This window comes from Cygnus olor, chromosome 3 (genome assembly GCF_009769625.2).
Source record: "Cygnus olor isolate bCygOlo1 chromosome 3, bCygOlo1.pri.v2, whole genome shotgun sequence".
Lineage (NCBI taxonomy): Eukaryota > Metazoa > Chordata > Aves > Anseriformes > Anatidae > Cygnus > Cygnus olor.
Genome location: NC_049171.1, coordinates 62,308,546 through 62,321,153, shown reverse-complemented (window position 1 = coordinate 62,321,153; position 12,608 = coordinate 62,308,546). Strand labels below are relative to the sequence as shown.

The 12,608-nt window shown below is 44.0% G+C and overlaps 1 protein-coding gene across 11 annotated transcripts in view; it reads right to left on the bottom strand.

Moving 5' to 3' along the window:
• Nucleotides 1-5,432: 5,432 nt before the first annotated feature.
• The window catches only part of ARFGEF3 (ARFGEF family member 3), a 93,141-nt gene continuing 85,965 nt past the window's right edge, over nucleotides 5,433-12,608 (bottom strand). For all 11 annotated transcript variants that reach the window (XM_040551960.1, XM_040551961.1, XM_040551966.1 and 8 more), the window contains one exon: nucleotides 5,433-11,948. In XM_040551960.1, coding sequence (XP_040407894.1) covers nucleotides 11,757-11,948 — 192 coding nt within the window. In that variant the 3' untranslated portion in view covers nucleotides 5,433-11,756. The remainder of the gene's footprint in view (nucleotides 11,949-12,608) is intronic.

Genomic DNA, 12,608 nt, shown 5'->3' with positions numbered 1-12,608 from the left:
GAAATAATTGGACCGTGTAAGGTGCTGAGATCTACTACTCAGTGTAGCTACCCTTGTAGGTAATGGAGTAGGTTGTATAGTGGGGAAGACTTGGGTCCAGGCTGATGTGAGTTTTCCTTTAAAGAATAACTAAATTTTGCTGGGGGCAGTGGTGTACAAGCAGAGCAGCAGTGAACAGAGCAGCTTAGGGAGGTATGTGATTTCTGCTGCAAGGTGGGGATCTTCTCACCCCATGTCCAAGCCTGAATCTCTCCAGGTGACCTGCTGTGTCACGGCAGGAGGAACCACGCAGCTGCTGTGGGGTAACAGGGCCCGCACAGGTGAGCGCTTGTAATGGGCGCAGGTTGTAGGGTCAGAGCTGGACCTGACCACCTGACTGGTTAGAGGCGTTTTTGTGTTTGGCTCCAAGCACTGCATTTCGCCAGGTGCAGGATGATGCCTCCTTGAAAGGGAGGCTTGCCCAGCCGGCACAGCCTGTTACCGAGGATCAGACTCAGGCGCAGTGAGGTCTAAAGAGACATGAGATGTAGAACCGAACGACACAGCTTGGCACTCGGTGTGCCCTGCCTGGTGTCTTCTTTCTCGTACCATTTTTTCTTCAGCAGTCACTGCAGGCCTCTCCTGTTTTCTGCAGTGGCACACCAGGGAGCAAGGTTGGGAGATGCTTACCCAAGACCCGCTGAAGCTCCTGAGGGACACTTAAAGGTGGTCATCCTAAAACATTCTGTGGCAGGCTGTTGCACTGCATTTCCTTTCCGTGGCTCTTACTGCTCTTGTCCCCCTGAAATGCTAAAGGAAGCTTGATTGGAGGCTTGTAAGAAAAAAAAAAAATCTTAGCAAACTAGATTTTAACTTCTACTTTTCTTCTCCTTCTTCTTTTCCTCATGGTTGGCTTTGCAAACTAATAATCTAATCTTTACTCTCTTGGGCTTGGCGGCTGGTCACAAGAGCCTGAGACCTTCAATTATTTAGCATCCTTTCAAAAGAAAGGGTATTGTATACAAGGGAGAAGTAAGATCTGCTCTGATGAACATCCCTACAGCTGGGACTTTAACAGAATATTTTTATCAGGGCACACAAACCTTCCCCTTGCTCTTATGGTGTGACCATTGCAATTCTATCCAGGAACCAATTCTCGTGTTTTCTCAAGAGAAAATTAATTGTTTTTGCAGGTAAAAGCCAAGAGCTTTGTCACCTTCCTCTTCTTGTTACTGCACTACAAAACCATTTTTTACTTTCTCATCATGTTTGACATTCTCATTTCCCAAGCTTGACGGTTTGTCTGTTCTGACCTCCTGGGCTTACTTATAGGGACAGATTTTAGTACAGCATCTTCTCCAGTTTTATTTTGATCTGTTGGTCTCCCCAGAGTCTCTGGCACAAAGGAGACTGGTCTGAAGTAAAAACAAATGGCCAGGAATGTAAGGTAACATTTGAAAATGTAGTAAAAAATCATTAGAAAATGCCACATAGCAGAAATATTTTAAATTATTTAATCTTAAGTCATTTTTGTTTGACTGTGGTGGCAAATGAGGATGATAAGAGACACCCCCTGAGAGGTGGTCTCATTAACCACAGCAAATAAAGAGCTTCAGCGTGTTTCCCTAGAGCTGCCAAACCAGAAGTATTGTCTCTGCTTCATGGGTACAGATCTCACAGGTTTTTTTTTTGTTTGTTTGTTTGTTTTAATGACCCAAGCCAAAACAATAAAAACAGATTTACTACCTTGGGTTTCTGTCAGGGATCAGAAGATTGCACATGCAGCCTGGCTTTGATTTGTTTGGGATTCTGTTGGATTTTGAAACCTGGGTGCTGAGCGTGCTGTTCTAGGATGTTGTGTCAGGCATTTGGATAAAGAGTTCAACTTGTGTTTGTTTACAGTGACATTAGATGTTAAGAGGTTTATCCTGATGCTAACTTCTTTGCCAGAAGCTCAGAAACTGGAGATCACCTTCTGTTTCATGTGGCTCAGCAGACAGAACCCAAGCCTGGTTCTACCTTTTATTTCTACTTCTGTCATAGGCGTACTCAGTGGACCAAAAGAGAGGTTTCTTCATCTGTAAAATGTGAATATCTATCTTGGAGAGAACAGCAAGATTACTGAAAATATTTTCCCATTATTGCCATACTTCTGAGTTTATGAGTTGTGCCAGCAGTGTCCTATACAACCTATACAACCCTATAGTGCATTAGCCAAGTGTTTCCCTTCTCTTTTGTCCTGCGCCTGCTGTTCTGTTGGTTGTGCTGTAGCTGCTCAAAGTGTCTCCATTTTTTTTTTTTCTTAGGTTGAAATTCAACTTCCCCTTTGTCCTCCCATCAGTGTAAGATAATGGTCTCTGAAAAATACTGTGGTTTAAAGTATCAGAGTTTTAAACAAATTGGGAATCTTTGAATTTCCCTCCAGGTAGGTCAGGACAACAGGAGGTCTAGTGTTTAGTTTGCCTTGCTGTTTATCCTTCCCATAAGCTGTCTGTACAGTGTTTTTTTGTTTGTTTGTTTGTTTGTTTTGTGTTTTTGTTTTTTCCCCCCTCTGGCCAGGTATTATCCCACAGGTCTACAGCTGTGGGATAAGCAGGAGGCCAGAGGGCACAACATAGATGCTTTGTGGCCTTTTGAAGTCGCAGACAAATTTTTGACTTGCTCACTTTTCATCCCCTCTGTAAAATGGTAGTGGTGACACTGGGCACTCTCTTGGCACCCTGGCAAAAAGTAACCAGGAAAGATGTCCGGCTTGTATCAGGGAAGCTCTTCACTGGTAGTTGACTACAGATTAATACAGTATAGCCAGGGGCAAGCCTACATTGTGAAAAATAATCAGTTTTGAAATCCTACTTGCCGTAAATAAATATATATCATAGAGGGCGATTAGGGTAATTGGATCTCCATGTATCAATCTTCTGCACTTCTTGTAATGGCGGAGAATGGAGGAGCCCTACCTGAGCCCCTGAGGGAATGTGGGGGTTTGTGAGGTTTGGTGGCTGTTTTCCCCCTGAACCTGACCCTCTCTTGCTAGACCGGAGAGGGAATTGAGCGAGCCAACCTTCCTGGGCCTAAAAGCTAGCCTTATAAGATTGAAACAAGATGGCTTTCTGCTGACAAATGTGTTTGGTAAAAACTTCAATGGGAGTGTTTCACCGCTGGTCAATTAACTACACCAAAAGCAATCTTTTGTCTTTGTCTATGAAGTGACTCGTTAAATGGCCGCTGCCTTTCTTTTGTGTGTGTGTGTGTGTATATATATGTATATATACATACATATACACACACACATTTTATATGTATTTGGTAAGAGCTGTTTTCTTTAGCAAGTGTTTTTAATTAAAGCCAACAAATGGGAGAAGCACAAGTGTCCTGTATGTAACTACAAAGAAACTTTCACTGTGCGTGGACCTCTTCCTCTCCCCGCAGTGGCAGCAGAAGCCAGGCTAATCTGCCCCCACTGTTGAGTGAGAAGACAGACAGACCGTGTACACGTAAAGAATCAGTGAAATAGTGGAGTAGTATTTTCTGTAACCCAGTAGCTGTTTTACATTAATGAGTGCTGTTTAGGAGGAAAGGAAAGTCTTTCTAAAGGGATCTAAATGAGACGTAGAGCAGCAGAAGGCGGCTTCCTAGAATTGAATTAGATCAGACTGTTGGGATTTACCAAACTCCCGTTTAGCCAGAAATGCCATAAGATTATTAAAGCGTCGCAACCTCATTTAGTTGCTTTGTAATCTGCTCTAATACATTTCTTTTAACCTTCCTGCTGATGAGGCTGTTGTGTAACAGACATTGATGGCCAGACCTTGTGGTGCTTCGGTGCTTAAAACGCTGCAGGGAATAGTATTATGGTGGGGATAGTCGAAGGAAATACCTGTTCAGAAGAACAGAGGTGAGATGTCTGCTTGGGCAGAGATGCTCCTACTAGCTTTAATTTAGTTAGCCAGAAGGAATAACAGCAGAAACCTGGCCGTGCAGGTCCTAACTCTGGCTCCTCAAGACCATACCTGGCAATGCCAGGGACCCCAGGCATGGGCTCGTAGGGAGTACTGGCTCTCTACTAGAGTACTGGTTGACCCTTTCTTTTTCTGCATCTAAATTTTGTTCGCATTCGAAGTGTGTGAGGTGCTCGTGCAGGAAGCGTTTCCCATTTTCATGTGGTGATCCCATTAAATTAAAGGGTTTTGAACTGCAAGAGAAATTATTGATCCAACTTTGATCAAAATGAGGGATTCAGGTGGTGGTGGGTGGCCCTTACAAAGCCTTGAGAAGGGGCGAAACCTTGCACCGTCCTTGCTGTTGGCATGCACTTCTAGAATGGGAACACTTTGAGTGCCAGTTAAACTCAGAGTGGCAGGGAAACACAGCTGGGGAGTGCCTGGCTTGGAAACCCAATGCAATTTTGCTGTGAACTTGCATGCTAAGGATCTCCGTGCTCGCTGCTTGTGGTGTTTGCAGAACATGGCTCTGATGCTGGGGGCACAGCGGGGCAGAGGCAGTGCCTGGATTTCGGTGGCAGTGAGGCGGTGTGCTTTGGTTTGGACCTGCTTTTCTAGAGTTCAGTCCCTACAGCTTTTTAGGGACGCTGGTATGACTGGTACAATTAGGACACTGGTATGACTGAAACAGATGTCTTTGCTGCCATCGTTTTCTCAAAAATGCCAGCTCCAGTGAAATTAAAGTCAAAAAATATTTGGCTGGATTTAATGAGGGGGAGAAATCCTTTGCTTGTTCTGTGAAATTCTGCATCGTGTCTGCTTGCTCCTTCAGCTGTCTCAGCAGCTTGATCCTTCTTCCCACCCCTCCCTGCCCTTTCCCAGCCCAAACTCCGGCTGGAAGTGGTGTAGGGCTCGCTCCTTGCAGTTCTTAGATCTCAGCTCCCACTGGGGAGAGGAAAACAGCAGCAGCCTTCTCAGTTCTGTTACCTTGTGCTTAGCCAGTAACCGTGAAATAACTATCTTTAGACAAAACAAGAGCCAGATGCATTTTGCATTTGCTTCTTTATTCTACAACACAAGCAACATAAATAGTTCATAATTTTTCTTTTAAAATATTTCCACTTCAGGATTCAGTCTGAACAAAATATACACAAAATACAAGTTGCAAGCCAGCTTACAGCGACTGCCTGAACAATGGACGCCAAGGAACCAAACAAAGCTAGCAGCACGAAGGGACGCAGCGGGTACGGGGAGGTTTCTCTGAGTCAGAGCAGAAAGGCAGAGGGAGGAAACATGAATGAAACGGTGGGACTGCAGCTAGGTATGAGCTCTGTAGAAGGCAAACCCAATGTAAGAACGCTTGACAAGGCGATTTATGGTCTCTCTCAAAAAATATTAGTGGCTCCTCCTGAATATACAGCTATAGAGATGAAGTCCTGGGAATAGTTTTTTTGTAGTAAACTGCTTCATATGGCAGCCATCGTCATGGAAATAAAATTTGTTTTTCATTTTGGAATAGGAAGGATTAGATCTTTGGCAAAATGGAGTGTCCACTCCCTTTGGCTTTTGTTCTCAGTTCTGGTCAAAGGGCCCATGGAAGTGCATCTGCAGTATCATCACTAGTGATAAAAAAGGAGGTGGAGAGGGGGGGAACTGAAAGAAGGTGCTCGCTGCTGTCATTGCATACTTTTCAAATCTCTAGCTCCCACCTGCTCCAGCAAACTGTGCAGTCCGGGGCTCAGGTACCACAGGGCTCTGCCTTTCCCCTTTGGTATCTCCCTTTGGTGCTTTCCTCCGCAGAGCTGGGGTCTCAGGAGCCACAGCCCAGTTACGGAGGCAATATTTGTCCCTTGCTGAACCTGTGTACCTGGGCTTCTCTGCTAGCACTGCTCTCTCTCATTTCAACTTGCTTCGTGGACAAGCCCAGCATTTCACTGCAGCCTAGACAAATCAATGTATGAATAGGAAATAGGGCCCTAGTGCTCCATGGTATTGGGATGAAATTTGTGGAAACACGTAACTACTTTTTAAAGTGCAATGTTGGGGTAAAGGAATTGAAATAGATCTTCTTGCCATGTTTCTTAACAAAAAACGTCCTCCATAAACCCAGTTCCCTGAAACAGTGTGGCAGGGGAGACCCTGCAAACCTCAGCTTGTGAAATTTGCCAAAAATAAAGAGGATTTGAGAGATCTGGTCCCACAGGCAAGCTCATTATTGCATTAATCCAGGATCATACAGTGTAGCTCCACTGATATCCACAGTCAGAATTGGGGCATTTCCTCTTCCCTCTGCTTTTAGTTCTTGGACCTCTGAGTGTTAACTGAAAAGAATGATGCATGCTCATGCCAGGTGCTTTTTTTAATTGTCCTTTTAAATAGCCAGCCTGCTGTGTTTGTCCAAAGCGGTTTGTTTAGTATGAAATGAAATCATACAGTCAATAATACATATAAAGTGTATGTTGAGGGGAATTAGTGGAAACAACACAGAGGAGGTAACGCTTCTTCCTTGCAGCCGTACAACTTCCTGGAGAGCCGGGTGTGTTGCTGGTGAGGGCTGCTGATGGACCATTAGGTTGTATCCCTACACAAGCTCTACTCAAAATAGGGAGGTTCAGAGATGAGGGGTCAATAGCTGCCAGATGTTATCTACATTGCATAAAATCCAATATTTGTGCTTCTGAGCTATGGTAACTTGGTCCTTTTATATTAAACAAGAAGATAAGGTATATATAATTGATGGTATAATCTAATTTTTTTTCAAAGAATTGTGGAATGATCAAAAATTGGAAGAAAAAAAATTGCTATCTCATTTCATGTGCCATGATTAGCACTATACACAGATCTTCGCAGAAATTGTTATAACAAGAATGATTAAACAGCCTGCATAAGCATAATCTTATCATACCCCCACAAAAATAAAGAGAAGGGAAGAAAGGAGGTTCTTTTTTCTTGTTAAATTAGAAACAGCTTATCACTGAGTAACAGCATTTCTAGAATGGTTTGCTAAAGGTGAAAACAACTACGCTGCATGCTGAGTTTCCGAATAAGCTCGTACACAAGAGCTAGGCAGAAATAAATTACTTTGGCTCGCTATGGTCAGCTTCTTACACATTAAAACTGGATCTGTGCAAATGTGAAAGTTCTATCTGGGGGCACTGGGATGCAGAGGAGTACAATGTGCTGGCTCTTGTGGATTTTCAAGCGGAAGGGTGTAGAGGACCACAGCAGAGAAAGTGACATCAAAACCTTATAAGACTTCCCCTTTCCTGAGAACTTGTGAACTTGTATGCAGGGATTGAAGGATTCAAGGACTGAGTCCAGAGTATTAAATATTTCCACTGATTTCAACAGCTTAGGCGTTTTGAGCATGGGCCTAAGTTGCAGCAAGAGATAACAAGTGCGGGCAGCACGCAGAGCTGGCCCTCTCTACTTGTTAGCTTGTTGGCCACTCAAGTTTCATACTGGTCCTGCTCTGAGCTCCACAGTGGAGATACCAGTGCTGAGACACTACTATAGCAAGAGCAAATGGAGATTACGTAGGGTAACACAAGATTATTAATAGGTGGCAGTTACCTCTGTGGCAGATGAAGACTTGTCAGTGAATTTTACTGTAAAATTGAAGAGAACTTGAAGCTCAAATTAAAGGCAAAGTACCTTACCAGATCAAGTTACGGGTGTAAACTCTGCTTGGCCTTGCCAGGAGCCAGCTATACTCCAGAGGACGTGTATTTAGCTGTGATGAGACAAAAGCTGTGTTGCCAGCATTTGGAGTTTTACAAGGAAATTTTTTCCCAGGTCTACGTAAATCTTTCCCTAGTAATTCTTTTTAGATGTTGAATTAAGTAAATTATTCTAAAGTGTCCATTCCTAGCAGAGGATTAAATCTGTATCTTAACATCCTAAGACATGAAAACACATTAACCAGGAGATGGTGTTGCCAATTCTGTGGCTGCTGAGTGCTCAGGAAAGTGTAGGGGAAGTTACCAGAAGGACTGCGTTAACTGCTGATGTCAGATGTCACGGCTGACCTGGTGCAAACATTAACAGAGTGCACAATAAACATCCTGGTAATGCAGCTATCCCTCTGCTGACATGCAGAGTGCTCACAGTGCCTGGAGCTACAGGCATAAACACTCCTCTCCTGTTGTGTATCTGCATGTAATGGCACTGCAGAGTAACGTGACCGTATGCACATGGTCTGCAGCCGGGGTCAGACCCTGATCCTGTACCATACAATAACACCTGATGGGTGTGCCACTTCTTCCAGCTTTAAATATTTGCACGGTGAAGTTATTCCTTGTGAGCAGAGGTGTTTGTTTCTGGCTAATAGCAACTTTCTCTATTGGTGGCTGCCTGAAACATCTTTTAGAAGATGGAGCTGCCTCTCCCTTCTTGTGGGGGGGTGACGTGAATTGAACCAAGGCAGCGGAGCCAGCGTGTGGCTCTGGTACCCGAGCACGGTTGCAAACCACCATGTAACTTTTGAAAGCAGGTCACCTAAACAAAAATAACTGGCTAAAGAGTTTTAAAAATAGCTAACTTGCCAGTTGGTTAGATGAAAATCAAAAAACAGCTCCTACAGAAGTCTGTGTCAAAAAAGAAGGTGCGAGAGAAAAATGTGGTCATTAACCAGAACAGAGAATGTACAGACTGCGGGTTGGTTTGTTGTTTTTGTTTTCCCCGAGGCGCAAGTGAATGTTCCGATTCAACTCTGAAGCTGGTAATACGCTGCTGTTACCCTGTGCATTAGGTGCTATGAATTTGAGATGAAGAAATTTGGTAAGAATTTGAATGAGTTATGTGAGAAAGAAAGACTTACGTGTGGAGACAAGGGCTACTTTATGCAACCGCCTGAGGTGCTTCTCCAGTCAGCAGTGGAAAGCAGAGAAGTGGTGTGGTCAGAATTAGGGAGTCCCCTTCTGAAGCTCACGAGGGTTTGCTGCCAGTACCCTTCTCCTGGGCCCGTGCTGCACGGGCGCCTTCTTTGGGCTAAAAGCTCACAAGCAGCCCAAAGTATGCATGAAATAGAGTGCGCAGGCCTGTGAAATGGTGACTTCACGCACTTAACATTTTATTTCTTTGGGGCTTGCTGATTTCTGTGGCTAAACTAGCAAAAAAAAAAAATCTCATAAACCAATGCCATGCTCTTTTTTTCTACGCATAAGCTTCATGGTTCCTAAAGTGGCAATGAGCTGTTGTGCTCACCTGCTTACCATTTCACAAAGAAAGAAAAGGAGGAGTGGCGCCTGCTAAACTTTGCTCGTTTAAAGCCTGCTACTACAAAGGTTTGTTCATCCTCATCCCATTTCTGGAATCACTCAGTGACGTCCTCTTAGGGCTGCCTAAGGGAGGGGTGTGAATGAACAGAGGCACTGAGGGTGACAATGGGCACTTAGTGCAGAACGTGGAAGGAGAAGTTTGAAATAGCGCAACAGCAGTATTTTGGGTCAAGCAGCTGGCTAATCGTGTAACACCAGGCTATGCTGTGGTTGTAGGCCTGGGTGGGGCAGGTATTTTCATTCCTAGAGCTTTTCTTTCTGATTTACAGATAACATAACCACAGTGCTTCCGAGGTTCTGGGACTGCTGCTGGAATCCTGAGTGATTCTGTTGGTACTGCCACCAATTTTACTTCTCTAATGTGGTTCAGGGATTTGCTTGTTTTAGATGAGCACAGCGAAGAGCTGAACCCCTTAAATGCACATATAATGGAAAATAGCAGTTAGGTGTCTTGCATAAAGTTTATTCTGATTTTGGTTGCTGTCTAATTAATGTACTGCTTTAAAAGCAGTTCTGTATAGATGCCCTATTAAAAGATTAACAAAAATATAACCATCCTTTTACTTTACCAAAAGATGCGTAAGAAAGACATGGCAACAGAAACCAAACATTGCCACCACTCCTATATACCAAGGGCTAATCTCACCTGTCCCCAACGAAGGACTCGATCTGTTGGGAAAACTGACTTTATAAATAAGTAATTTAATACCTTTATCAATTAACAATGTAGGTGGTGAGAGAGTTGTTTTTAAGGATTTTTTTTATGTTCTTGAAACAATTTAACAAAAGGAAATTCTGAAAGAAAGGGAAACAGTGTGACTGACGCTGCAGAAAGCTATAGGATGAAGCATCCCCTGCAGGAGTCTAGCAGGTGACGGACGGGGCGTGGGTGACAGAGGGCAAAGGCAGGATGGTGGTGGCAGACTCTTAGTAACATGTCAGCTTGGGTGATGGCTGTTCAGTAGATCCTCTTGGACCAACCCTCTTTTTTTTTTTTTTTTTTCTGGTTCAAAATGCTAAAAACAGATGTGCAAAGTCCAGGCCTGATAGAAATGACATTTTTGAGGATGCTTTGTAGCAAGGACTGAAGCTGTATATTTAGTTGGTGTGCACGTTTTAAAAAGCCTTGGGATAACAACATTAAGGGGGTCACCCAAGATTAAATTCAACTTAGTTTCAAAAAACTATTTAAACGTTTAATCACATTAAACTTGTATGGGAGTACGAGATGGAATGTCTCAGGGGCTGTGACGTAATTTGGGCGGCAAAGTAACCCTTCACTGTGTCTAGCGTGAAGAGCATCATGTATGTATCTGACAGTACAAGTCAATCCTTCCCTTTCTCCCCCTGATAACCATGTTGGCAAACCGTAGTGGTCCTCATAGAAGTGCTGCACAGATGGGGGGGGAATGTACCTACATGAGGCTCTGTCCCCTTCTGTTTACAGCAACAGATGAGAAAAGGGAGAAAAACAGGGAAGTTAGTTACCTTCTTTTCAGACTATTTTCCATCTTGATTAAGCTCAATGTGGAGTGATAGGCTAAGTTTAATGGAGGCGGTAAGGGTCCTCCTGGCTATACAGCAGCTCTACAAAGAGCTCTACGGAGCTCCAGCAGAAGCATAAGCCAGCTCAGCTGCAGTGTTGCTTGAACTGGAATGCTTTATTCTGTTGAGTGCTGGGGACTGTCACAGAGCCTGGCTGTAGCTTTGCTCGTGGTGTCTTCCCCTGTAGCATCACAGGAAACAGCAAATTTCCCTGTTGCCCTTGGGGGGAACTACTTGCATGTCAAAAAATGATCAGCTGCAGTAGCCAGGGTGGTGGTGTTAGAGGGCAGCCCGACTGTGCAATTTTTTTGAGCAACACTCCACACGGCTAATGAAAGGATGAATAGCCTGTGCTTGGTTCACTGTCCTTAGACCTGGGATACGTTAGTTGTCACTCACTAGCTACCCTGAATGTGACCAGACTGCAAAGGCTCTTCTCAGAGCAAAATTAGCTTCAGCTTTCTCTAGTGATCAAGGCATATAGTTATTACAATAATCTTTATTTGGCTTTCTTCTCTCTTGCTAATTTCAGAAGGTTACTCCAAACAAGTGCCACTGTTTTACTTGTCCTGTAGCCCTCACCTTTTTCCTGCCTTTTATTTATTTAGTTTTAGTTAGGTAGGCTTACTTGCCTGGTTTGACACCCAGATGACAGTTCCATTCACAGCTAATTGCAAGTGTGGAAGTTCACCTGAGTTTGATGTGGCTCCCACTGTTGCAAATTTGAATGAAAACAAAGGCTACTGAAATGTGTTATGCCTTTAGGTACCAGCCTGATTTACTGGCAGCTTCTGGGCTCTGGGGCCATTCCCGAGCCCCCTGGACACATTCATGCTTCGCCTCCTTTGCTAGTGAGTGAGGGACACGCAGTCTCAAGTGGATAGAGGATATACATCGACAAGCTCATTGTTTCTTAATTTATCACCAACAAATAGGCAATTAATGAACCCCTAATACTTCTTTGCTGTATACCTTGGATGTCTTCTCCCCTTCGCAACAGAGCCAAGCAGGTTTAAACGATGATGTCGTAGACGCGGCCCACTCGTCCCAGCCATTCCCGTACTGCCTGGCGGACGCGGATGTCTGTCACGTGGCAAGTCAGCTGGCTGATGCAGGGGAACACTGCTGGCTGGAGGGCCGTGAACGTTTGGTCTGGCAGGGCCTGAATCTGGTTGAGAACGGTCAGCACCATGTTGGTCCATGCCTACAAGCAAAGTGGATACAAAAGACTCTTTAGAAGACCTTTCTATATAGAGGAGTCCATCTGCTGAGGCGGAAAGAAAGTTACCTTGTGGCTGCAGCCTTGTGAAGAGGACTGAGTAATGACAGCATATTAATTTAATGTTCACTGTGTGTGCATAATTCAGTAATGTTAAGTTACTGTTTGACTTTGTATTGCAGGTTATCACGCTCACCCTTCATCACCTATTATTTCATCCCATGGTGAACACAGATTTCCAAATTTGACACTTTCCCTGATTTGTTTACTTGGACTTGCAAGTAGCAAGTTCCTTTTTAGCAACAGAGCCCAGTATTTCTGCTCTGGAATTAACAACAATCTTCTTAAATAGAAAAGCATTGCAGCGAGTACCCTCGCATTTTCAAAAGTCCTTAGGTGGCATGGAGCCCATGGCAGTAAGCAATGAGGACAACACAGGTTGATAGCTCTTAGGAAAGAACAGCTTTGGCTCCAGTTACAAAAGCATTCTTGAAAGCTGTGCTAGTATATGCCTGATAACACCTGCCCTGAAGCCTGATTTTTGATAGGACAAAATTAGCTTTTTGTCTGTGCCAGCTGCTGAAATATTCAGTCCTCATCATGATGACTTCTTTAGGTGAGGAAGACATTTAATGAAGAGATTAT